Consider the following 27,490-nt stretch of genomic DNA (forward strand, 5'->3'; position numbering starts at 1 on the left):
GACAGCTCTGACGTCAATGCGTTTCTGGGCATGCCTACAAGGCTTGAAAATAAACAAAGACCAAAAGCGGGTGATTGATCATTAAGCTGCCATAAACTTAACTTAAAATAGTTTTAGGCCATTTTTTCGCTACTACAAACACCCAGCATCTGAATCAAGACGTCCCTACCGCCATGGAAAACGCATTGTTGATGCGAGTGAGTGTTTTCTCCGACCAGGGAGGCAGGAAATACATGGAGGACGTTACCGAGGTTGTAGTGGAGCCCGAGTCCGGGGAAGACGAGCTGAACTCGGACGAACAAGATGATACCAAAGGAGATAGCTCGACGGTCGACATTGTGCCTGAAAACGAGCAGTCTGATCGGACTGTACACAACGCACTGAACGAGCCTCTATCTGCCTCCACTACAGTTTCATGGACACAAAATGTACAAAATGGGGACCAAAGTTGTTCTCCAGTTGCACTGGCAGTTTCGACAGTGGAGAGTTCACCGGCGGAGAGCGATAACCGCCCCCAGCGCTCAGTGGCTTTCTTCGCGGTGTTTGATGGCCACGGAGGCCGAGAGGCAGCGCAATTCGCACGGGACTATTTATGGGAATTCATCAAGAAACAGCGGGGGTTTTGGTCCAAAGATGACGAGGAAGTGTGTGCAGCTATTCGTAAAGGTTTCGTTGCCTGCCACCATGCCATGTGGAAAAAGCTGCGTAAGTTAGAATCACCCATGTGTCTAGCTAAATATGTATATTGGGATTTGTTGTCGCATCTCTTGCATTTAGCTAGCAAACGCTACGAATTAAATGGCCACCACAGGCTCGATGTTGCTGAATGTGTGGTTTGGGTTCTCTGGCTTAACCATCAAAATAAACCTACCACTGCTGCCCATCTGTCAGTAGTAGAGCAAAGAAAGAGACATCCCATGATTCCTATCTAAACCCCCAGCCTATCAGGTCACACGGACAGGCGGGTGTGCGGGTCTCTGGGAATGGGCTTTTTATACGGTTGTCTTCTTCCTCTGTTTGTCTTCGATACGGATGACAATGGGTTTAGCTGCTTGTTTGGAAAGAGTTCGCGACGGTTGCTTGACGTCGACGGCATACCAAATCCGGTTTATTGCTGTAGTAGGCAGGCCTGGCAGCATGTGACATCTGATAATGTTGGTTGTAAAGGAGACGCATCATATGTATTGGATTTGTAAAAACAATTGCGTCCCCCATCGCCTCTTATCCGTTTGATGAATTAGTCTCTTGGCTTATCAGCTGTGAGGGCAGTCGTCAGCGATCTGCTCTGGATCTTTCAAGTGCCCTGTCAAGTCACTAGTACACAGTCTGCCCTACACCAGTGGTTTCCAAACTGTGGGGCATGCCACCCTCACTCAGTCTGCCTTTCAACCAGTGGAGGCTCGTCAGAAGTGGAAGGGGTCCTCAGTGAATTTCATAAAAATACAAATAGTGAAACATTAAAGATACAACTATACTAAATATATTCACATCACCAAATAATTGATTAAAATCCACTGTTTTGCAATAAAGATCTACAGTAGCCTCAACAGCACCCTGTAGGGTAGCACCATGGTGTAGCTGGAGGACAGCTAGCTTCTGTCCTCCTCTGGGTACATTGACTTCAATACAAAACCTAGGAGGCTCATGGCTTTCACCCCCTTCCATAGACTTACACGGTAATTATGACAACTTCCGGAGGATGTCCTCCAACCTATCGGAGCTCTTGCAGCATGAACTGACATGTTGTCCACCCAATCAAAGCATCAGATAATGAATCTAGTACTGAAAGCATAAGCTACAGCTAGCTAGCACGGCAGTGGGTGTTTGAGTAGGCTAAATTAGCAAGTTGCAACAAAATATGTCTCTCTCGCGATTCTCCTTCATTTTTGACCAAATTAATTTGTTTAAAACTGTTCAACTATTGTCTTTCTCTCTTTGAGTCAACTACTCGCAACAGTTTTAAACAAATTAATTTGGTCAAAAATGAAGGAGAATCGAGAGAGACATATTTTGTTGCAGCTTGCTAATTTAGACTACTCAAACACCCGGCTCAAACGGAGAGGGATGCCATGTTAGTTAGCTAGTTATGGCTATCTAACACTGAAAATCTTCCACGGTAAGCATTTGTGTTTTATACATGTATTACCACCGGGGCCCGCCGGTGTAACTGCTAAGCTGCTTGCTGACTGTACACTGTACTGCATCATTGTAGCAGGTTAAATAAGGCCTTCGTTCTAGTTCTATGTTAACTGATGTTAGCTAAAATTGTGACAACGAGAAAGGTTTTTCCGCCTGGTCACAAACCGCTGATGTGTTGAAGTCCACGAGCGAAGGACAACGCGTAGATGCGAGAAGGAATTAACGAGAAAAATGATCATGCTGCTGGTATGTGGCTGCTATGAAAGTGAACTGTGTTTGCGTGTGACCAGGGGTGTTTTCATTACGCCGATTCTGTTGAAAAACTTTTCTCAAACGGAACGAAACGGCGAAATAAACATACCTGAATTTGTCCAATAGAAACTCTCGTTTGCAACTGTTGGACTAAAGATTACACCCAAGATCAGCTATATGCAAGCAAGTGTGTACAAAGAGGTATTGAAAATGTCACTGTCTGTCACCTTGATTACTCAAATTATTCTCTTAACCTGTGTGCATCGACGTTGTAAACTTTTCATAAACTAGGTTGTAGCAACTTCATGATGGGTTTAGTACAGGGAACATTTGAGTATCATGTAGCAGCCTAAACCTATCGACGTTACATTGAGCCGGGTGAATGGAATATGAATGACAGTCATCCAATATGGTGTAATAGAAACAAGGCCGTGCTCATTAAAAAAAACGAATCGTCCTCCCTTATCTTAAACGTCACCGACCGCCACTGCTTTAAACTTACTCTTGAAAGTTATAATAGTAGAATGTACAAGGTACAATTTCTAATATTGGGTATTGCATCATCAGTTCCTCTTGTCATGTTCGTCTTTACAAACCTCAGAGAGATATTTATAACGTGAAATGTCCAGATCAACCAGACCACGTCAGCTAACGTTTTTTTTTTTAGCTTCGTTGTTTTTTTTTATCCCATAAATGTTGTTGTAATGTTTGAGTCACTCAAGTATCACATGAATAAACATTAGACAAGTATCACATGAATAAACATTAGACAAGTATCACATGAATAAACATTATACGTGGCAAAATGTGTAGAACTGCAAGAAAACTACTGTTAAAACAGCAATGTTTTCTTTGCACCGCATGACAAAATGTGTAGAATTGTAGGAAATAAGCTTTAAACCTGATTTATTTTCTCTTCTGTCTGCCACCCAGAGGGGTGTGGACAGTTTGTGTCATGAATAATGCTTGTGCCCATAGATATAGACGAGGTGGGGGCGCAGGATGTTCCCCAAGAGGGGGGGGGGGGGAAGTTGGGGAACCCCTGCTCTATACAGAAAGAGCATCCAAACGGCAGGCTAGTCTAGTCCTGGGATACCCCAAGGATGTGCACATTTGTGTTCCCGCCGAGTATTAACACACCTGATTCAACATATCAACTAAATCAAGCCGTTAGTGCTCACCTGAAACTAAAATGTGTAGCAACGAGGCTATTTGTTAAATGTCTATGGATGTGTCCCAAAGCGTATCAGGGGGTGCCCGATCCCGTTCCCCGTATCAGGGGCTGCCCGTTCCCCGTATCAGGGGCTGCCCGTTCCCCGTATCAGGGGCTGCCCGTTCCCCGTATCAGGGGCTGCCCGTTCCCCGTATCAGGGGCTGCCCGATCCCGTTCCCCGTATCAGGGGCTGCCCGATCCCGTTCCCCGTATCAGGGGCTGCCCGATCCCGTTCCCCGTATCAGGGGCTGCCCGTTCCCCGTATCAGGGGCTGCCCGATCCCGTTCCCCGTATCAGGGGCTGCCCGATCCCGTTCCCCGTATCAGGGGCTGTCCGATCCCCATTTGTGTTCCCGCCGAGTATTAACACACCTGATTCAACATATCAACTAAATCAAGCCGTTAGTGCTCACCTGAAACTAAAATGTGTAGCAACGAGGCTATTTGGTAAATGTCTATGGATGTGTCCCAAAGGGTATCAGGGGGTGCCCGATCCCGTTCCCCGTATCAGGGGGTGCCCGATCCCGTTCCCCGTATCAGGGGCTGCCCGATCCCGTTCCCCGTATCAGGGGCTGCCCGATCCCGTTCCCCGTATCAGGGGCTGCCCGATCCCGTTCCCCGTATCAGGGGCTGCCCGATCCCGTTCCCCGTATCAGGGGCTGCCCGATCCCGTTCCCCGTATCAGGGGCTTCCCGATCCCCGTATCAGGGGCTTCCCGTTCCCCGTATCAGGGGCTGCCCGATCCCGTTCCCCGTATCAGGGGCTGCCCGATCCCGTTCCCCGTAACAGGGGCTGCCCGATCCCGTTCCCCGTATCAGGGGCTGCCCGATCCCGTTCCCCGTATCAGGGGCTGCCCGATCCCGTTCCCCGTATCAGGGGCTGCCCGATCCCGTTCCCCGTATCAGGGGCTGCCCGATCCCGTTCCCCGTATCAGGGGCTGCCCGATCCCGTTCCCCGTATCAGGGGCTGCCCGATCCCCGTATCAGGGGCTGCCCGATCCCCGTATCAGGGGCTGCCCGTTCCCCGTATCAGGGGCTGCCCGTTCCCCGTATCAGGGGCTGCCCGTTCCCCGTATCAGGGGCTGCCCGTTCCCCGTATCAGGGGCTGCCCGTTCCCCGTATCAGGGGCTGTCCGTTCCCCGTATCAGGGGCTGCCCGTTCCCCGTATCAGGGGCTGTCCGATCCCCATTTGTGTTCCCGCCGAGTATTAACACACCTGATTCAACATATCAACTAAATCAAGCCGTTAGTGCTCACCTGAAACTAAAATGTGTAGCAACGAGGCTATTTGGTAAATGTCTATGGATGTGTCCCAAAGGGTATCAGGGGCTGCCCGATCCCGTTCCCCGTATCAGGGGCTGCCCGATCCCGTTCCCCGTATCAGGGGCTGCCCGATCCCGTTCCCCGTATCAGGGGCTGCCCGATCCCGTTCCCTCTATCAGGGGCTGCCCGATCCCGTTCCCCGTATCAGGGGCTGCCCGATCCCGTTCCCCGTATCAGGGGCTGCCCCATCCCGTTCCCCGTATCAGGGGCTGCCCGATCCCGTTCCCCGTATCAGGGGCTGCCCGATCCCGTTCCCCGTATCAGGGGCTGCCCGATCCCGTTCCCCGTATCAGGGGCTGCCCGATCCCGTTCCCCGTATCAGGGGCTGCCCGATCCCGTTCCCCGTATCAGGGGCTGCCCGATCCCGTTCCCCGTATCAGGGGCTGCCCGATCCCCGTATCAGGGGCTGCCCGTTCCCCGTATCAGGGGCTGCCCGTTCCCCGTATCAGGGGCTGCCCGTTCCCCGTATCAGGGGCTGCCCGTTCCCCGTATCAGGGGCTGTCCGATCCCGTTCCCCGTATCAGGGGCTGTCCGATCCCCGTATCAGGGGCTGCCCGTTCCCCGTATCAGGGGCTGCCCGTTCCCCGTATCAGGGGCTGCCCGTTCCCCATATCAGGGGCTGCCCCATCCCGTTCCCCGTATCAGGGGCTGCCCCATCCCGTTCCCCGTATCAGGGGCTGCCCCATCCCGTTCCCCGTATCAGGGGCTGTCCGTTCCCCGTATCAGGGGCTGCCCCATCCCGTTCCCCGTATCAGGGGCTGTCCGATCCCGTTCCCCGTATCAGGGGCTGCCCGTTCCCCGTATCAGGGGCTGCCCGTTCCCCGTATCAGGGGCTGCCCGTTCCCCGTATCAGGGGCTGTCCGTTCCCCGTATCAGGGGCTGCCCGTTCCCCGTATCAGGGGCTGCCCCATCCCGTTCCCCATATCAGGGGCTGCCCTCCTGAAGGTTTTTGCTTCAACCCCAGTTGTAAACTAACCTGATTCAGCTTATCAACCAGCTAATTAGTATAATCGGGGGTTGGAGTTAAAACCTACAGGAGGGTCTCTCTCCAGGAACAGGGTTGGAGTTAAAACCTACAGGAGGGTCTCTCTCCAGGAACAGGGTTGGAGTTAAAACCTACAGGAGGGTCTCTCTCCAGGAACAGGGTTGGAGTTAAAACCTACAGGAGGGTCTCTCTCCAGGAACAGGGTTGGAGTTAAAACCAACAGGAGGGTATCTCTCCAGGAACAGGGTTGGAGTTAAAACCTACAGGAGGGTATCTCTCCAGGAACAGGGTTGGAGTTAAAACCTACAGGAGGGTAACTCTCCAGGAACAGGGTTGGAGTTAAAACCTACAGGAGGGTTTCTCTCCAGGAACAGGGTTGGAGTTAAAACCTACAGGAGGGTATCTCTCCAGGAACAGGGTTGGAGTTAAAACCTACAGGAGGGTATCTCTCCAGGAACAGGGTTGGAGTTAAAACCTACAGGAGGGTAACTCTCCAGGAACAGGGTTGGAGTTAAAACCTACAGGAGGGTTTCTCTCCAGGAACAGGGTTGGAGTTAAAACCTACAGGAGGTTATCTCTCCAGGAACAGGGTTGGAGTTAAAACCTACAGGAGGGTCTCTCTCCAGGAACAGGGTTGGAGTTAAAACCTACAGGAGGGTAACTCTCCAGGAACAGGGTTGGAGTTAAAACCTACAGGAGGGTTTCTCTCCAGGAACAGGGTTGGAGTTAAAACCTACAGGAGGGTTTCTCTCCAGGAACAGGGTTGGAGTTAAAACCTACAGGAGGGTCTCTCTCCAGGAACAGGGTTGGAGTTAAAACCTACAGGAGGGTTTCTCTCCATGAACAGGGTTGGAGTTAAAACCTACAGGAGGGTTTCTCTCCATGAACAGTAGCTCCTTCATAACTGTTGTTATATTCGGGGCCATATTATTGCAGGCAGGGACCTCAGGGAAGTAGGTTAGTCTGAAGGCTACTTCTAAGGCTGGGCAAGTTCCAATAGTTCAACATGTTCTCTCGCTCCCTCTTTTCCTTCCCTCTGCAGCCGAATGGCCCAAAACTCTCACGGGGCTTCCCAGCACCTCAGGCACCACGGCCAGTGTAGTGGTCATCCGGGGGGACCGAATGTACGTGGCTCACGTAGGAGACTCTGCCATCGTGCTGGGGGTCCAGGATGACCCCACAGACCAGTTCATCAGGGCCGTGGAGGTGACACAGGACCACAAGCCTGAGCTGCCCAAGGAGAGAGAACGCATCGAAGGGCTGGGGGGCAGGTAAGACTGACCAACACATACTACCCTACTAGGTTGTCTAGCCAGCCAACTCAACATGGTAATGTTTAGTCTGTCTGACAGACTAGCCTAACATATAATAGTGTACGAGGGCCCCCAACAACCGTACCCTCGTGTGACTGTGCATCCAAAACAACAGCCCCTATGACAAGATAATGGGTTTGAGCCAAGAAGCATCTATTTTTCTCTCTCTCTCTCGCAATAGCAACTTAAACTCTTGTCTGCTTTGGGTGATAACAACATTCTCTATTCTAATGGAAACTCAGTCAGATGATGCATTGTAGCATCTATGACTGCTTGGTGCATCACTACAGAACAACGGACTGGGTAAACGACACGCTACTGTAGAGCTGACTGGGTAAACGACACGCTACTGTAGAGCTGACTGGGTAAACGACACGCTACTGTAGAGCTGACTGGGTAAACGACACGCTACTGTAGAGCTGACCGGGTAAACGACACGCTACTGTAGAGCTGACTGGGTAGACTACACGCTATTGTAGAGCTGACTGGGTAGACGACACGCTACTGTAGAGCTGACCGGGTAAACTACACGCTACTGTAGAGCTGACTGGGTAAACGACACGCTACTATAGAGCTGACCGGGTAGACGACACGCTACTGTAGAGCTGACTGGGTAAACGACACGCTACTGTAGAGCTGACTGGGTAGACGACACGCTACTGTAGAGCTGACTGGGTAAACGACACGCTACTGTAGAACTGACTGGGTAAACGACACGCTACTGTAGAGCTGACCGGGTAAACGACACGCTACTGTAGAACTGACCGGGTAAATGACACGCTACTGTAGAGCTGACTGGGTAAAACGACACGCTACTGTAGAGCTGACTGGGTAGACGACACGCTACTGTAGAGCTGACTGGGTAAACGACACGCTACTGTAGAGCTGACTGGGTAAACGACACGCTACTGTAGAGCTGACTGCGTAAACGACACGCTACTGTAGAGCTGACCGGGTAAACGACACGCTACTGTAGAGCTGACTGGGTAAACGACACGCTACTGTAGAACTGACTGGGTAAACGACACGCTACTGTAGAGCTGACTGGGTAGACGACACGCTACTGTAGAGCTGACTGGGTAAACGACACGCTACTGTAGAGCTGACTGGGTAAACGACACGCTACTGTAGAGCTGACCGGGTAAACGACACGCTATTGTAGAGCTGACTGGGTAGACTACACGCTATTGTAGAGCTGACTGGGTAGACGACACGCTACTGTAGAGCTGACCGGGTAAACTACACGCTACTGTAGAGCTGACTGGGTAAACGACACGCTACTGTAGAGCTGACCGGGTAGACGACACGCTACTGTAGAGCTGACTGGGTAAACGACACGCTACTGTAGAGCTGACTGGGTAGACGACACGCTACTGTAGAGCTGACTGGGTAAACGACACGCTACTGTAGAACTGACTGGGTAAACGACACGCTACTGTAGAGCTGACCGGGTAAACGACACGCTACTGTAGAACTGACCGGGTAAACGACACGCTACTGTAGAACTGACCGGGTAAATGACACGCTACTGTAGAGCTGACTGGGTAAAACGACACGCTACTGTAGAGCTGACTGGGTAGACGACACGCTACTGTAGAGCTGACTGGGTAAACGACACGCTACTGTAGAGCTGACTGGGTAAACGACACGCTACTGTAGAGCTGACTGCGTAAACGACACGCTACTGTAGAGCTGACCGGGTAAACGACACGCTACTGTAGAGCTGACTGGGTAAACGACACGCTACTGTAGAACTGACTGGGTAAACGACACGCTACTGTAGAGCTGACTGGGTAGACGACACGCTACTGTAGAGCTGACCGGGTAAACGACACGCTACTGTAGAGCTGACAGGGTAGACGACACGCTACTGTAGAGCTGACCGGGTAGACGACACGCTACTGTAGAGCTGACTGGGTAAACGACACGCTACTGTAGAGCTGACTGGGTAAACGACACGCTACTGTAGAGCTGCCTGGGTAGACGACACGCTACTGTAGAGCTGCCTGGATAGACGACACGCTACTGTAGAGCTGCCTGGGTAGACGACACGCTACTGTAGAGCTGCCTGGGTAGACGACACGCTACTGTAGAGCTGACCGGGTAGACGACACGCTACTGTAGAGCTGACCGGGTAAACGACACGCTACTGTAGAGCTGACTGGGTAAACGACACGCTACTGTAGAGCTGACTGGGTAAACGACACGCTACTGTAGAGCTGACTGGGTAAACGACACGCTACTGTAGAGCTGACTGGGTAAACGACACGCTACTGTAGAGCTGACTGGGTAAACGACACGCTACTGTAGAGCTGACTGGGTAAACGACACGCTACTGTAGAGCTGACCGGGTAAACGACACGCTACTGTAGAGCTGACTGGGTAGACTACACGCTATTGTAGAGCTGACTGGGTAGACGACACGCTACTGTAGAGCTGACCGGGTAAACTACACGCTACTGTAGAGCTGACTGGGTAAACGACACGCTACTATAGAGCTGACCGGGTAGACGACACGCTACTGTAGAGCTGACTGGGTAAACGACACGCTACTGTAGAGCTGACTGGGTAGACGACACGCTACTGTAGAGCTGACTGGGTAAACGACACGCTACTGTAGAACTGACTGGGTAAACGACACGCTACTGTAGAGCTGACCGGGTAAACGACACGCTACTGTAGAACTGACTGGGTAAATGACACGCTACTGTAGAGCTGACTGGGTAAAACGACACGCTACTGTAGAGCTGACTGGGTAGACGACACGCTACTGTAGAGCTGACTGGGTAAACGACACGCTACTGTAGAGCTGACTGGGTAAACGACACGCTACTGTAGAGCTGACTGCGTAAACGACACGCTACTGTAGAGCTGACCGGGTAAACGACACGCTACTGTAGAGCTGACTGGGTAGACGACACGCTACTGTAGAACTGACCGGGTAAACGACACGCTACTGTAGAGCTGACTGGGTAAACGACACGCTACTGTAGAGCTGACTGGGTAAACGACACGCTACTGTAGAGCTGCCTGGGTAGACGACACGCTACTGTAGAGCTGCCTGGATAGACGACACGCTACTGTAGAGCTGCCTGGGTAGACGACACGCTACTGTAGAGCTGCCTGGGTAGACGACACGCTACTGTAGAGCTGCCTGGGTAGACGACACGCTACTGTAGAGCTGACCGGGTAAACGACACGCTACTGTAGAGCTGACCGGGTAAACGACACGCTACTGTAGAACTGACCGGGTAAATGACACGCTACTGTAGAGCTGACTGGGTAAAACGACACGCTACTGTAGAGCTGACTGGGTAGACGACACGCTACTGTAGAGCTGACTGGGTAAACGACACGCTACTGTAGAGCTGACCGGGTAAACGACACGCTACTGTAGAGCTGACTGCGTAAACGACACGCTACTGTAGAGCTGACCGGGTAAACGACACGCTACTGTAGAGCTGACTGGGTAAACGACACGCTACTGTAGAACTGACTGGGTAAACGACACGCTACTGTAGAGCTGACTGGGTAGACGACACGCTACTGTAGAGCTGACCGGGTAAACGACACGCTACTGTAGAGCTGACAGGGTAGACGACACGCTACTGTAGAGCTGACTGGGTAGACGACACGCTACTGTAGAGCTGACTGGGTAAACGACACGCTACTGTAGAGCTGACTGGGTAAACGACACGCTACTGTAGAGCTGCCTGGGTAGACGACACGCTACTGTAGAGCTGCCTGGATAGACGACACGCTACTGTAGAGCTGCCTGGGTAGACGACACGCTACTGTAGAGCTGCCTGGGTAGACGACACGCTACTGTAGAGCTGACCGGGTAGACGACACGCTACTGTAGAGCTGACCGGGTAAACGACACGCTACTGTAGAGCTGACTGGGTAAACGACACGCTACTGTAGAGCTGACTGGGTAAACGACACGCTACTGTAGAGCTGACTGGGTAAACGACACGCTACTGTAGAGCTGACTGGGTAAACGACACGCTACTGTAGAGCTGACTGGGTAAACGACACGCTACTGTAGAGCTGACTGGGTAAACGACACGCTACTGTAGAGCTGACCGGGTAAACGACACGCTACTGTAGAGCTGACTGGGTAGACTACACGCTATTGTAGAGCTGACTGGGTAGACGACACGCTACTGTAGAGCTGACCGGGTAAACTACACGCTACTGTAGAGCTGACTGGGTAAACGACACGCTACTATAGAGCTGACCGGGTAGACGACACGCTACTGTAGAGCTGACTGGGTAAACGACACGCTACTGTAGAGCTGACTGGGTAGACGACACGCTACTGTAGAGCTGACTGGGTAAACGACACGCTACTGTAGAACTGACTGGGTAAACGACACGCTACTGTAGAGCTGACCGGGTAAACGACACGCTACTGTAGAACTGACTGGGTAAATGACACGCTACTGTAGAGCTGACTGGGTAAAACGACACGCTACTGTAGAGCTGACTGGGTAGACGACACGCTACTGTAGAGCTGACTGGGTAAACGACACGCTACTGTAGAGCTGACTGGGTAAACGACACGCTACTGTAGAGCTGACTGCGTAAACGACACGCTACTGTAGAGCTGACCGGGTAAACGACACGCTACTGTAGAGCTGACTGGGTAGACGACACGCTACTGTAGAACTGACCGGGTAAACGACACGCTACTGTAGAGCTGACTGGGTAAACGACACGCTACTGTAGAGCTGACTGGGTAAACGACACGCTACTGTAGAGCTGCCTGGGTAGACGACACGCTACTGTAGAGCTGCCTGGATAGACGACACGCTACTGTAGAGCTGCCTGGGTAGACGACACGCTACTGTAGAGCTGCCTGGGTAGACGACACGCTACTGTAGAGCTGCCTGGGTAGACGACACGCTACTGTAGAGCTGACCGGGTAAACGACACGCTACTGTAGAGCTGACCGGGTAAACGACACGCTACTGTAGAGCTGACCGGGTAGATGACACGCTACTGTAGAGCTGACTGGGTAAACGACACGCTACTGTAGAGCTGACCGGGTAAACGACACGCTACTGTAGAGCTGACTGGGTAAAACGACACGCTACTGTAGAGCTGACTGGGTAAACGACACGCTACTGTAGAGCTGACTGGGTAAACGACACGCTACTTTAGAGCTGACTGGGTAAACGACACGCTACTGTAGAGCTGACTGGGTAAACGACACGCTACTTTAGAGCTGACTGGGTAAACGACACGCTACTGTAGAGCTGACTGGGTAAAACGACACGCTACTGTAGAGCTGACTGGGTAAACGACACGCTACTGTAGAGCTGACTGGGTAAACGACACGCTACTGTAGAGCTGACTGGGTAAAACGACACGCTACTGTAGAGCGATCTCCTTCAGATAAGGAACACATAGAGTGTGTCCCAAATGTTCCTGGTCATAAGTAGTGCACTACGGGGAATGGGGGTACTATTTGGGATGAAGCCAGTGATGCCCACAGAGCAAGTGAGCTTGGAGTTCATTTTTTCCCCCCAGTGACTTTAAGACTCTTGCCAGACTAGTCATCAGCATCGCAGCAGTTTACTGACAATATATTGTGCTGGTCTAGCCAGTTGAAACCAGCCAGTTGAGATAAAGGTAGGTTATTGAGCAAGTCGTTTTGGAACATTTTATGCTACTACTAATAATACGCCGTTTATAAGACGTGTTAATGGTTTATTAAACATTTTGTAAAAGTACGTCCCAAGTAGCTCCCTATTCCTTATGTAGAGCCTGGTCACAAGTAGTGCACTATAAAGTAGCTCCCTATTCCTTATGTAGAGCCTGGTCACAAGTAGTACACTATAAAGTAGCTCCCTATTCCTTATGTAGAGCCTGGTCACAAGTAGTGCACTATAAAGGTAATGCCTTTTGTGACACTGACTGGCTAAATCATAACTACTTCACTACCTTACTGTCTATGATAACTGTCCTGTCTGTCTCTCTGCCTCCCGTCTATCTCTCTCCCTCATATCTCCAGTGTGATAACTGTCCTGTCTGTCTCTCTCCCTCATATCTGCAGTGTGATAACTGTCCTGTCTCTCTCCCTCATATCTGCAGTGTGATAACTGTCCTGTCTGTCTCTCTCCTATCTCCAGTGTGATAACTGTCCTGTCTGTCTCTCCTATCTCCAGTGTGATAACTGTCATGTCTCTCTCTCTCCTATCTCCAGTGTGATAACTGTCCTGTCTGTCTCTCTCTCCTATCTCCAGTGTGATAACTGTCCTGTCTCTCTCTCCTATCTCCAGTGTGATAACTGTCCTGTCTGTCTCTCTCTCTCCTATCTCCAGTGTGATAACTGTCCTGTCTATCTCTCCTATCTCCAGTGTGATAACTGTCCTGTCTGTCTCTCCTATCTCCAGTGTGATAACTGTCCTGTCTCTCTCTCTCTCTCCTATCTCCAGTGTGATAACTGTCCTGTCTGTCTCTCTCCCTCCTATCTCCAGTGTGATAACTGTCCTGTCTGTCTCTCTCCTATCTCCAGTGTGATAACTGTCCTGTCTGTCTCTCTCTCCTATCTCCAGTGTGATAACTGTCCTGTCTGTCTCTCTCTCCTATCTCCAGTGTGATAACTGTCCTGTCTGTCTCTCTCTCCTATCTCCAGTGTGATAACTGTCCTGTCTGTCTCTCTCTCCTATCTCCAGTGTGATAACTGTCCTGTCTGTCTCTCTCTCCTATCTCCAGTGTGATAACTGTCCTGTCTGTCTGTCTCTCCTATCTCCAGTGTGATAACTGTCCTGTCTGTCTCTCTCTCTCTCCTATCTCCAGTGTGATAACTGTCCTGTCTGTCTCTCTCTCTCCTATCTCCAGTGAGATAACTGTCCTGTCTGTCTCTCTCTCTCCTATCTCCAGTGTGATAACTGTCCTGTCTCTCTCTCTCCTATCTCCAGTGTGATAACTGTCCTGTCTGTCTCTCTCTCCTATCTCCAGTGTGATAACTGTCCTGTCTGTCTCTCCTATCTCCAGTGTGATAACTGTCCTGTCTGTCTCTCTCTCCTATCTCCAGTGTGATAACTCTCCTGTCTGTCTCTCTCTCCTATCTCCAGTGTGATAACAGTCCTGTCTGTCTCTCTCTCCTATCTCCAGTGTGATAACTGTCCTGTCTGTCTCTCTCTCCTATCTCCAGTGTGATAACTGTCCTGTCTGTCTCTCTCTCCTATCTCCAGTGTGATAACTCTCCTGTCTGTCTCTCTCTCCTATCTCCAGTGTGATAACTGTCCTGTCTCTCTCTCTCTCCTATCTCCAGTGTGATAACTGTCCTGTCTGTCTCTCCCTCCTATCTCCAGTGTGATAACTGTCCTGTCTCTCTCTCTCCTATCTCCAGTGTGATAACTGTCCTGTCTCTCTCTCCTATCTCCAGTGTGATAACTGTCCTGTCTCTCTCTCTCCTATCTCCAGTGTGATAACTGTCCTGTCTGTCTCTCCCTCCTATCTCCAGTGTGATAACTGTCCTGTCTGTCTCTCTCTCCTATCTCCAGTGTGATAACTGTCCTGTCTCTCTCTCCTATCTCCAGTGTGATAACTGTCCTGTCTCTCTCTCTCCTATCTCCAGTGTGATAACTGTCCTGTCTGTCTCTCTCTCCTATCTCCAGTGTGATAACTGTCCTGTCTGTCTCTCTCTCCTATCTCCAGTGTGATAACTGTCCTGTCTGTCTCTCTCTCCTATCTCCAGTGTGATAACTGTCCTGTCTCTCTCTCCTATCTCCAGTGTGATAACTGTCCTGTCTCTCTCTCTCCTATCTCCAGTGTGATAACTGTCCTGTCTGTCTCTCTCTCCTATCTCCAGTGTGATAACTGTCCTGTCTGTCTCTCTCTCCTATCTCCAGTGTGATAACTGTCCTGTCTGTCTCTCTCTCCTATCTCCAGTGTGATAACTGTCCTGTCTGTCTCTCTCTCCTATCTCCAGTGTGATAACTGTCCTGTCTGTCTCTCTCTCCTATCTCCAGTGTGATAACTGTCCTGTCTCTCTCTCTCCTATCTCCAGTGTGATAACTGTCCTGTCTGTCTCTCTCTCCTATCTCCAGTGTGATAACTGTCCTGTCTGTCTCTCCTATCTCCAGTGTGATAACTGTCCTGTCTGTCTGTCTCCTATCTCCAGTGTGATAACTGTCCTGTCTGTCTCTCCATCCTATATCCAGTGTGATAACTGTCCTGTCTGTCTCTCCTATCTCCAGTGTGATAACTGTCCTGTCTGTCTCTCTCCTATCTCCAGTGTGATAACTGTCCTGTCTGTCTGTCTCTCCTATCTCCAGTGTGATAACTGTCCTGTCTCTCTCTCTCCTATCTCCAGTGTGATAACTGTCCTGTCTGTCTCTCTCTCCTATCTCCAGTGTGATAACTGTCCTGTCTGTCTCTCCTATCTCCAGTGTGATAACTGTCCTGTCTGTCTCTCCCTCCTATCTCCAGTGTGATAACTGTCCTGTCTGTCTCTCTGCCTCCCGTCTATCTCTCTCCCTCATATCTGCAGTGTGATAACTGTCCTGTCTGTCTCTCTCTCTCCTATCTCCAGTGTGATAACTGTCCTGTCTGTCTCTCCCTCCTATCTCCAGTGTGATAACTGTCCTGTCTGTCTCTCCTATCTCCAGTGTGATAACTGTCCTGTCTGTCTCTCTCCTATCTCCAGTGTGATAACTGTCCTGTCTGTCTCTCCCTCCTATCTCCAGTGTGATAACTGTCCTGTCTGTCTCTCCTATCTCCAGTGTGATAACTGTCCTGTCTCTCTCTCTCCTATCTCCAGTGAGATAACTGTCCTGTCTGTCTCTCCCTCCTTTCTGTCTCTCCCTCCTATCTCCAGTGTGATAACTGTCCTGTCTCTCTCTCTCCTATCTCCAGTGTGATAACTGTCCTGTCTGTCTCTCTCTCTCTCCTATCTCCAGTGAGATAACTGTCCTGTCTGTCTCTCTCTCTCTCCTATCTCCAGTGTGATAACTGTCCTGTCTGTCTCTCCCTCCTATCTCCAGTGTGATAACTGTCCTGTCTGTCTCTCTCCTATCTCCAGTGTGATAACTGTCCTGTCTGTCTCTCCATCCTATCTCCAGTGTGATAACTGTCCTGTCTGTCTCTCTCTCTCCTATCTCCAGTGTGATAACTGTCCTGTCTCTCTCTCCTATCTCCAGTGTGATAACTGTCCTGTCTGTCTCTCCCTCCTATCTCCAGTGTGATAACTGTCCTGTCTGTCTCTCTCTCTCCTATCTCCAGTGTGATAACTGTCCTGTCTCTCTCTCCTATCTCCAGTGTGATAACTGTCCTATCTCTCTCTCTCCTATCTCCAGTGTGATAACTGTCCTGTCTGTCTCTCTCTCTCCTATCTCCAGTGTGATAACTGTCCTGTCTCTCTCTCCTATCTCCAGTGAGATAACTGTCCTGTCTGTCTCTCCCTCCTATCTCCAGTGTGATAACTGTCCTGTCTGTCTCTCCCTCCTATCTCCAGTGTGATAACTGTCCTGTCTGTCTCTCTCTCTCCTATCTCCAGTGTGATAACTGTCCTGTCTGTCTCTCCATCCTATCTCCAGTGTGATAACTGTCCTGTCTGTCTCTCTCTCTCCTATCTCCAGTGTGATAACTGTCCTGTCTCTCTCTCCTATCTCCAGTGTGATAACTGTCCTGTCTGTCTCTCCCTCCTATCTCCAGTGTGATAACTGTCCTGTCTGTCTCTCTCTCTCCTATCTCCAGTGTGATAACTGTCCTGTCTCTCTCTCCTATCTCCAGTGTGATAACTGTCCTATCTCTCTCTCTCCTATCTCCAGTGTGATAACTGTCCTGTCTCTCTCTCCTATCTCCAGTGTGATAACTGTCCTGTCTCCCTCCTTCCTATCTCCAGTGTGATAACTGTCCTGTCTGTCTCTCCCTCCTATCTCCAGTGTGATAACTGTCCTGTCTGTCTCTCTCTCTCTCCTATCTCCAGTGTGATAACTGTCCTGTCTCTCTCTCTCTCTCCTATCTCCAGTGTGATAACTGTCCTGTCTGTCTCTCTCTCTCTCCTATCTCCAGTGTGATAACTGTCCTGTCTGTCTCTCCTATCTCCAGTGTGATAACTGTCCTGTCTGTCTCTCACTCTCTCCTATCTCCAGTGTGATAACTGTCCTGTCCTGTCTCTCTCTCCTATCTCCAGTGTGATAACTGTCCTGTCTCTCCCTCCTATCTCCAGTGTGATAACTGTCCTGTCTGTCTCTCTCCTATCTCCAGTGTGATAACTGTCCTGTCTCTCTCTCCTATCTCCAGTGTGATAACTGTCCTGTCTGTCTCTCTCTCTCCTATCTCCAGTGTGATAACTGTCCTGTCTGTCTCTCCTATCTCCAGTGTGATAACTGTCCTGTCTCTCTCTCCTATCTCCAGTGGGATAACTGTCCTGTCTGTCTCTCCTATCTCCAGTGTGATAACTGTCCTGTCTGTCTCTCCCTCCTATCTCCAGTGTGATAACTGTCCTGTCTCTCTCTCTCCTATCTCCAGTGAGATAACTGTCCTGTCTGTCTCTCCCTCCTTTCTGTCTCTCCCTCCTATCTCCAGTGTGATAACTGTCCTGTCTCTCTCTCTCCTATCTCCAGTGTGATAACTGTCCTGTCTGTCTCTCTCTCTCTCCTATCTCCAGTGAGATAACTGTCCTGTCTGTCTCTCTCTCTCCTATCTCCAGTGTGATAACTGTCCTGTCTGTCTCTCCCTCCTATCTCCAGTGTGATAACTGTCCTGTCTGTCTCTCTCTCCTATCTCCAGTGAGATAACTGTCCTGTCTGTCTCTCTCTCTCCTATCTCCAGTGTGATAACTGTCCTGTCTGTCTCTCCCTCCTATCTCCAGTGTGATAACTGTCCTGTCTGTCTCTCTCTCCTATCTCCAGTGTGATAACTGTCCTGTCTGTCTCTCCCTCCTATCTCCAGTGTGATAACTGTCCTGTCTCTCTCTCTCCTATCTCCAGTGTGATAACTGTCCTGTCTGTCTGTCTCCTATCTCCAGTGTGATAACTGTCCTGTCTGTCTCTCTCTCCATCCTATCTCCAGTGTGATAACTGTCCTGTCTCTCTCTCTCTCTCCTATCTCCAGTGTGATAACTGTCCTGTCTCTCTCTCTCTCCTATCTCCAGTGTGATAACTGTCCTGTCTCTCTCTCTCCTATCTCCAGTGTGATAACTGTCCTGTCTCTCTCTCTCCTATCTCCAGTGTGATAACTGTCCTGTCTGTCTCTCTCTCTCCTATCTCCAGTGTGATAACTGTCCTGTCTGTCTCTCTCCCTCCTATCTCCAGTGTGATAACTGTCCTGTCTGTCTCTCTCTCTCCTATCTCCAGTGTGATAACTGTCCTGTCTGTCTCTCCCTCCTATCTCCAGTGTGATAACTGTCCTGTCTCTCTCTCTCATATCTCCAGTGTGATAACTGTCCTGTCTGTCTCTCTCATATCTCCAGTGTGATAACTGTCCTGTCTGTCTCTCTCTCCTATCTCCAGTGTGATAACTGTCCTGTCTGTCTCTCTCTCTCCTATCTCCAGTGTGATAACTGTCCTGTCTGTCTCTCCTATCTCCAGTGTGATAACTGTCCTGTCTCTCTCTCCTATCTCCAGTGTGATAACTGTCCTGTCTCTCTCTCCTATCTCCAGTGTGATAACTGTCCTGTCTGTCTCTCCTATCTCCAGTGTGATAACTGTCCTGTCTCTCTCTCCTATCTCCAGTGTGATAACTGTCCTGTCTGTCTCTCTCTCCTATCTCCAGTGTGATAACTGTCCTGTCTCTCTCTCCTATCTCCAGTGTGATAACTGTCCTGTCTCTCTCTCCTATCTCCAGTGTGATAACTGTCCTGTCTGTCTCTCCTATCTCCAGTGTGATAACTGTCCTGTCTGTCTCTCTCTCTCCTATCTCCAGTGTGATAACTGTCCTGTCTGTCTCTCCTATCTCCAGTGTGATAACTGTCCTGTCTGTCTCTCTCTCCTATCTCCAGTGTGATAACTGTCCTGTCTGTCTCTCTCCTATCTCCAGTGTGATAACTGTCCTGTCTGTCTCTCCCTCCTATCTCCAGTGTGATAACTGTCCTGTCTCTCTCTCCTATCTCCAGTGTGATAACTGTCCTGTCTCTCCCCCTCCTATCTCCAGTGTGATAACTGTCCTGTCTGTCTCTCTCTCCTATCTCCAGTGTGATAACTGTCCTGTCTCTCTCTCTCCTATCTCCAGTGTGATAACTGTCCTGTCTCTCTCTCTCCTATCTCCAGTGTGATAACTGTCCTGTCTGTCTCTCTCTCTCTCCTATCTCCAGTGTGATAACTGTCCTGTCTGTCTCTCCCCCTCCTATCTCCAGTGAGATAACTCTCCTGTCTGTCTCTCTCTCCTATCTCCAGTGTGATAACTGTCCTGTCTCTCTCTCTCTCCTATCTCCAGTGTGATAACTGTCCTGTCTCTCTCTCTCCTATCTCCAGTGTGATAACTGTCCTGTCTCTCTCTCCTATCTCCAGTGTGATAACTGTCCTGTCTCTCTCTCTCCTATCTCCAGTGTGATAACTGTCCTGTCTCTCTCTCTCCTATCTCCAGTGTGATAAAGAAGTCTGGTGTGAACCGGGTGGTGTGGAAGAGACCCAGGCTGACTCATAACGGGCCCGTCCGGAGGAGCACCGTCATCGACCAGATCCCTTTCCTGGCTGTGGCCAGAGCTCTAGGTACGTTGTTGTGGCCAGATCCCGTTCCTGGCTGTGGCCAGATCCCTTTCCTGGCTGTGGCCAGATCCCTTTCCTGGCTGTGGCCAGATCCCTTTCCTGGCTGTGGCCAGATCCCTTTCCTGGCTGTGGCCAGAGCTCTAGGTACGTTGTTGTGGCCAGATCCCGTTCCTGGCTGTGGCCAGAGCTCTAGGTACGTTGTTGTGGCCAGATCCCGTTCCTGGCTGTGGCCAGATCCCTTTCCTGGCTGTGGCCAGAGCTCTAGGTACGTTGTTGTGGCCAGATCCCGTTCCTGGCTGTGGCCAGAGCTCTAGGTACGTTGTTGTGGCCAGATCCCGTTCCTGGCTGTGGCCAGATCCCTTTCCTGGCTGTGGCCAGATCCCGTTCCTGGCTGTGGCCAGAGCTCTAGGTACGTTGTTGTGGCCAGATCCCTTTCCTGGCTGTGGCCAGATCCCGTTCCTGGCTGTGGCCAGAGCTCTAGGTACGTTGTTGTGGCCAGATCCCGTTCCTGGCTGTGGCCAGAGCTCTAGGTACGTTGTTGTGGCCAGATCCCTTTCCTGGCTGTGGCCAGATCCCGTTCCTGGCTGTGGCCAGATCCCGTTCCTGGCTGTGGCCAGATCCCGTTCCTGGCTGTGGCCAGAGCTCTAGGTACGTTGTTGTGGCCAGATCCCGTTCCTGGCTGTGGCCAGATCCCGTTCCTGGCTGTGGCCAGATCCCGTTCCTGGCTGTGGCCAGATCCCGTTCCTGGCTGTGGCCAGATCCCGTTCCTGGCTGTGGCCAGATCCCTTTCCTGGCTGTGGCCAGATCCCGTTCCTGGCTGTGGCCAGATCCCGTTCCTGGCTGTGGCCAGATCCCGTTCCTGGCTGTGGCCAGATCCCGTTCCTGGCTGTGGCCAGAGCTCTAGGTACGTTGTTGTGGCCAGATCCCGTTCCTGGCTGTGGCCAGATCCCGTTCCTGGCTGTGGCCAGAGCTCTAGGTACGTTGTTGTGGCCAGATCCCGTTCCTGGCTGTGGCCAGAGCTCTAGGTACGTTGTTGTGGCCAGATCCCTTTCCTGGCTGTGGCCAGAGCTCTAGGTACGTTGTTGTGGCCAGATCCCGTTCCTGGCTGTGGCCAGAGCTCTAGGTACGTTGTTGTGGCCAGATCCCTTTCCTGGCTGTGGCCAGATCCCGTTCCTGGCTGTGGCCAGATCCCGTTCCTGGCTGTGGCCAGATCCCGTTCCTGGCTGTGGCCAGAGCTCTAGGTACGTTGTTGTGGCCAGATCCCGTTCCTGGCTGTGGCCAGATCCCGTTCCTGGCTGTGGCCAGATCCCGTTCCTGGCTGTGGCCAGATCCCGTTCCTGGCTGTGGCCAGATCCCGTTCCTGGCTGTGGCCAGAGCTCTAGGTACGTTGTTGTGGCCAGATCCCGTTCCTGGCTGTGGCCAGAGCTCTAGGTACGTTGTTGTGGCCAGATCCCTTTCCTGGCTGTGGCCAGATCCCGTTCCTGGCTGTGGCCAGATCCCGTTCCTGGCTGTGGCCAGAGCTCTAGGTACGTTGTTGTGGCCAGATCCCGTTCCTGGCTGTGGCCAGATCCCGTTCCTGGCTGTGGCCAGAGCTCTAGGTACGTTGTTGTGGCCAGATCCCGTTCCTGGCTGTGGCCAGATCCCTTTCCTGGCTGTGGCCAGATCCCGTTCCTGGCTGTGGCCAGAGCTCTAGGTACGTTGTTGTGGCCAGATCCCGTTCCTGGCTGTGGCCAGATCCCGTTCCTGGCTGTGGCCAGATCCCGTTCCTGGCTGTGGCCAGATCCCGTTCCTGGCTGTGGCCAGATCCCGTTCCTGGCTGTGGCCAGATCCCGTTCCTGGCTGTGGCCAGATCCCGTTCCTGGCTGTGGCCAGATCCCGTTCCTGGCTGTGGCCAGATCCCGTTCCTGGCTGTGGCCAGAGCTCTAGGTACGTTGTTGTGGTCTTAAAGCTCCACAGAGGTTCATTTCCATTTTTATGGAAATAGTTTGATTATTTTGTTAATGTTTCTCCCCATTACCTGAAAGAAGAAGAAGAAGAAGAAGAAGAATAAAGCCGTTGGAGCTGTCGCATTGGCCGTTCGGTCCGAACACGTTCACCAAGTCACGGACATTAGTTGCACTAAACAGAAGTTGCCTCACTCAGAGGCACGTGTTGCTAGGCAACCTCCCTGGACTTGCCCGGGCTAAAGCCACTTAGTGATGGGGGAAAGTTCTGCTCTTTTTACTGACACGGTTTTCTGTTTGACTCGTTCAGTCAAAATAAATCATATTCAGACACATTTTCTTTTAATTTGAGTCCGTAATGCCCAGAGCGGGACCAGCTACCGGCGAGTGATGAACTGAAAACTCGAGAGAGTTATGGTTCTATAAGCCTCGTTCACCGTAGGGAGCTGTCATTTGTGACCGAGACTTGTAAACGTGTGCTTTAAACAACATAAACCTACATTTGTTGATTTCTAGGCATCCAAATAAGATTATTTCAGGATACATTTGAAACGAGGTCTAGTTGTGGCCAGATTGTGAACGACTCTTGGTCGAATGCAGTGTTTGACTTCCACGAAGGTGATTTAGGCACGATATCGTTGGTGAACTGCAGCTCCCCAATCGATTCGTTCTCGAATTTGTGTTTGTTTGTGTTTGTGTTTGTTGAGCTGAGGATGTGTCTGTTTTGGTTCCAGGTTTGAGGAGTAACGGATTACATGTAAGGGATTATATAAAAACCGGTAACTAATCTGTTACATGTAAGGGATTATATAAAAACCGGTAACTAATCTGTTACATGTAAGGGATTATATAAAAACCGGTAACTAATCTGTTACATGTAAGGGATTATATAAAAACCGGTAACTAATCTGTTACATGTAAGGGATTATATAAAAACCGGTAACTGTAATCTGTAACGTCACCAGCAATGATTTTCTTTTTATCAGGTTACAGATACTTTTGAAAAACTAGATTAATTCGATGATTACTTTTAAATTCAGAAAAGATGTTTGCAAAAAAAAAAATCTTTGATACTTCTTTGATTTCTCAATGACATTCAAATCAGCGTTGAAAAAAGGCACACTTAATTCATTTAATCAATTCATTTAATCAATTCATTTAATCAATTCATAACTGAATAGTTTTTTAAAATTTCTATTGGAACGATTTAATAATGTGCAATTATTTCTACTTAAGATAAGGTAAAAGGTTTTTGTTTCTGTCTCCATATGATATGGTAAATATATACAATGCAAAAAACATCTACATTTAAATGGTATTAATATTCATTTGCACATATATTCCTGAAAATTTCTCTGAATAATCCCCAAAATGTGCAAACCTAATCTCCGTTGATTCTTGAAGAATATAATGTATAAATGCCTCATGAGTTCAGTTCAACTGTCACACACCGTCAGAACCCCAGAATATAAACTTGTTTTTCTCCAATGTTTGTCAACATTGTAAATGTAAACACACGGTATAGCCTCATAACATGGGTTTCAACCATCATGTTGATATCATGGAAGGTCCGTCATTGCATCCATAGCTCTCTGTCTGTTAATCTGAGAGCGGTTACATTTCTCCAGGCTCATCTCTCATATTTTTACCAAAACAAAGGCACGGTGACCCGTTTTGTTATCGTTTCATCTGTTGATTTGCCCTTAGATAATCTTGATAAAATGCTGCTGTTTAAAGTGTCACCAACTATAAAAGGTAAACAATAGGTCTTTAGCAAATCATTTATCACCTGTAAATAGCACTGTTCAGTAGTGCTCAAAGCCATTCCATGAGTGCAGCATTTATTTTTCAACTCGAATCAATGAACCCAATCCGTCGTCCATGACAACACAATCGTAAACAACACAGTAGGGCTGGCTAATAAGTCCTTATTTTTCGGGGTCATATTCAGGTGAAACTATTAGGCTAATACTTCCAGATTTCTAAGTCCTATTCAAATCAAAGTGTATTAATCACGTGTGCCGAATATATATATCTATCTATCTATCTATCTATCTATCTATCTATCTATCGCTTGAAGATCAAGGGGTATAACATTGGAATGACTGAAATTCTGATACTTTAGTTTTTAACGTGAAGATATAATTTAATCATATTATTATAAGTAGTAGAAAGCGATGGGTTAGAAGAAGCCTACATAACCAACCCATAAAGTAACATTTAACATCCATATATGGCCAGCTATGTAAACTTTAACATTGATTTATTCTGCAATAGATGTCGGTTCAATTGGTAACATACATTTTTGTCTTCTTCTAATGTCTCTTAAGGGGAAAGTAATCTAATGTAATCAGATTACGTTACTGAGATTGGGTAATCCAAAAGTTACGTTACTGATTACAATTTTGGACAGGTAACTAGTAACTAACGGATTACATTTAGGTAGTAACCTAGGCAACCCTGATTGGTTCTACAAAGCTGTGTCCATCATAACATTCAATAATCAATTAAGTGCATTCATTCTTGCAGCATGCGATCAATCAGTTATCAGTTATTTTCTTCTTCTATGGTGCCTGTTTTCCTTTTCACCCAGCGTTCCATCTAAATCGTTGAGATTCTCTTTGTAATGGAAAGCGCTCAACGAGGCAGTCGGGAACAGCAAGACGGGCAACGAGGCAGTCGGGAACAGCAAGACGGGCAACGAGGCAGTCGGGAACAGCAAGACGGGCATCGAGGCAGCCGGGAACAGCAAGACGGGCAACGAGGCAGTCGGGAACAGCAAGACGGGCAACGAGGCAGTCGGGAACAGCAAGACGGGCAACGAGGCAGTCGGGAACAGCAAGACGGGCCACGAGGCAGTCGGGAACAGCAAGACGGGCCACGAGGCAGTCGGGAACAGCAAGACGGGCCACGAGGCAGTCGGGAACAGCAAGACGGGCCACGAGGCAGTCGGGAACAGCAAGACGGGCCACGAGGCAGTCGGGAACAGCAAGACGGGCCACGAGGCAGTCGGGAACAGCAAGACGGGCAACGAGGCAGTCGGGAACCGCAAGACGGGCAACGAGGCAGTCGGGAACCGCAAGACGGGCAACGAGGCAGTCGGGAACCGCAAGACGGGCAACGAGGCAGTCGGGAACCGCAAGACGGGCAACGAGGCAGTCGGGAACCGCAAGACGGGCAACGAGGCAGTCGGGAACCGCAAGACGGGCAACGAGGCAGTCGGGAACCGCAAGACGGGCAACGAGGCAGTCGGGAACCGCAAGACGGGCAACGAGGCAGTCGGGAACCGCAAGACGGGCAACGAGGCAGTCGGGAACCGCAAGACGGGCAACGAGGCAGTCGGGGACAGCAAGACGGGCAACGAGGCAGTTGGGAACAGCAAGACATTTCATCTTCTTTTTGTCCAGTTACTGTAAATGATTGTGGATGTGTGTAAAACCCCCTCTACTTCTCCTTTGTTATCCAGTGTTCCCTTGTGAGATGAGGAACAGGTTATTGAATGATCTTCTGATGATCTTCCCTATAGGGGACCTGTGGAGCTATGACTTCTACAGCGGAGAGTTTGTAGTGTCCCCGGAGCCAGACACCTGTGTTCTGAACCTTGACCCCCATAAACACCGGTACATCATCCTGGGTAGTGACGGGCTGTGGAACATGGTGCCCCCCCAGGACGCCGTCTCCATGTGCCAGGACAACGATGAGGCCATGGTGAGTTGTGGCGCTAAACGTCAGTGTGCTGTTCAGTAGGGAAAAACATTTTTGCAACGGGGGAAAAAAAATATATATCTATTTGTTATTGGTTTAGGTATCACTCTGTTTTGAGACATTTTCTCCCTGCTGAACACGGACCAGGGCTTTTCAAACCGGGACACTGAGGCTTGTGTGTGCAGCCTGGTCTGATTAATTCATTTATTGTATGACCAACATGATCATAAATGTAAAAAAAAAAAATCACACAACTACTGTAAACACCCCCCCCCCCCCCCCCCCCCCCCCCTCTCTCTCTCCTAGGCGCCGTGCGGGGTGTCCAGCGCTCGCCAGCTGGTGAGCCACGCCCTCCTGCGGTGGCGCCAAAGGATGCTGCGTGCGGACAACACGTCGGCCATCGTGATCGCCCTGCAGGAGCCGGGTGTCCCTCAGGAACCCCTCCACCATGAGGAGGTGCTGCTGAACCTGGCTGAGGGACAACACTGTGGCCCCGCATCGGACTCCCGCTCCAACACCTCACTCATCAAGGTACAGAGCAGAGGGAATATTAAGGTTGTATGTCCAAAATGGCCTCTATTCCCTATATAGTGCACTGCTTTCCAAAATTGCCTCTATTCCCTATATAGTGCACTGCTTTCCAAAATGGCCTCTATTCCCTATATAGTGCACTGCTTTCCAAAATGGCCTCTATTCCCTATATAGTGCACTGCTTTCCAAAATGGCCTCTATTTCCTATATAGTGCACTGCTTTCCAAAATGGCCTCTATTCCCTATATAGTGCACTGCTTTCCAAAATGGCCTCTATTCCCTATATAGTGCACTGCTTTCCGAAATGGCCTCTATTCCCTATATAGTGCACTGTGGAAAATAGTGTGCTGTTTGGGCTAAATCATAATTACTACTTCATTACTACATTAGTACTGTATGAAATACCTCTGTCCCCCCTCTCTCACTCTGTCCCTCTCTCACTCTGTCCCTCTCTCCGTCTGTTTCTCTCTGTCCCTCTCTCCGTCTGTTTCTCTCTGTCCCCCCTCTCTCACTCTGTCCCTCTCTCCGTCTGTTTCTCTCTGTCCCCCCTCTCTCACTCTGTCCCTCTCTCCGTCTGTTTCTCTGTCCCCCCTCTCTCACTCTGTCCCTCTCTCCGTCTGTTTCTCTCCGTCTGTTTCTCTCTGTCCCTCTCTGTCTCTCTCTCTCTCTCTCTCTCTGTCTCTCTGTCTCTCTCTCTCTCTGTCTCTCTCTCTCTCTCTCTCTCTCTCTCTCTCCTTCTCTCTGTCTCTCTCTCTCTCTCTCTCTCTCCTTCTCTCTGTCTCTCTCTCTCTAGGTTCCAGACATGGACATGTCGTCTGCTGTGTGTGAGCTCTTCCCGACCCTGGAGCGTGGACACGGCCTATCAGGGAGCAGCCTGTACGTCCTGGCCCTATCAGATCCCTTCGGCCCGCCCCTCTCCGACTCGGACGACTCCCGCACCGGTTTTCCCCTGGGGGAGGAGCTTAGTGATGTCACCGCCAGGATGCCCGGCGGCAAACGGACTCAGGATGACACGTCACCCAACCCCGTCCCGTCCGCCAAGAGGACCCGGAGGAAGAATGGCGAGGGAACGGGAGCGGGGCCAAAAGGAGGTGGAGGAAAGGACCAGAAACAGTCTCTGACTCCGCCCCCCACCAACGTTTCCCCCACGCTTTTCCAGCAGCAACACGGCAAGGCCACCGTGTGTGTGTGCTGAGAGACACACACACTCTACAGACGGACTAACAGGAACACAAGACAGACAATAACATTCTGCCTCTTCCACAAACTTTTACAAATGACTACTGACTGAGAGATCAGTCACTTTCAGGATCGTGGTCTCTCTGTTTGGTGTCACTTTCAGGATCGTGGTCTCTCTGTTTGGTGACACTTTCAGGATCGTGGTCTCTCTGTTTGGTGACACTTTCAGGATCGTGGTCTCTCT

At 50.2% G+C, this 27,490-nt stretch overlaps 1 protein-coding gene across 1 annotated transcript; it reads left to right on the top strand.

The window, feature by feature from the left end:
* On the top strand, positions 1-27,268 carry LOC129831630 (protein phosphatase 1D-like). The gene is made up of 6 exons (XM_055894971.1): positions 1-705; positions 6,953-7,181; positions 19,767-19,891; positions 25,358-25,539; positions 25,843-26,067; positions 26,861-27,268. The coding sequence occupies exons 1-6, from the start codon at positions 174-176 to the stop codon at positions 27,260-27,262; spliced, it is 1,695 nt and encodes a 564-aa protein (XP_055750946.1). The 5' UTR covers positions 1-173; the 3' UTR covers positions 27,263-27,268.
* The last annotated feature ends 222 nt before the right edge of the window (positions 27,269-27,490 follow it).

Source organism: Salvelinus fontinalis, chromosome 33 (genome assembly GCF_029448725.1).
Source record: "Salvelinus fontinalis isolate EN_2023a chromosome 33, ASM2944872v1, whole genome shotgun sequence".
NCBI classification, from domain to species: Eukaryota; Metazoa; Chordata; class Actinopteri; order Salmoniformes; family Salmonidae; genus Salvelinus; species Salvelinus fontinalis.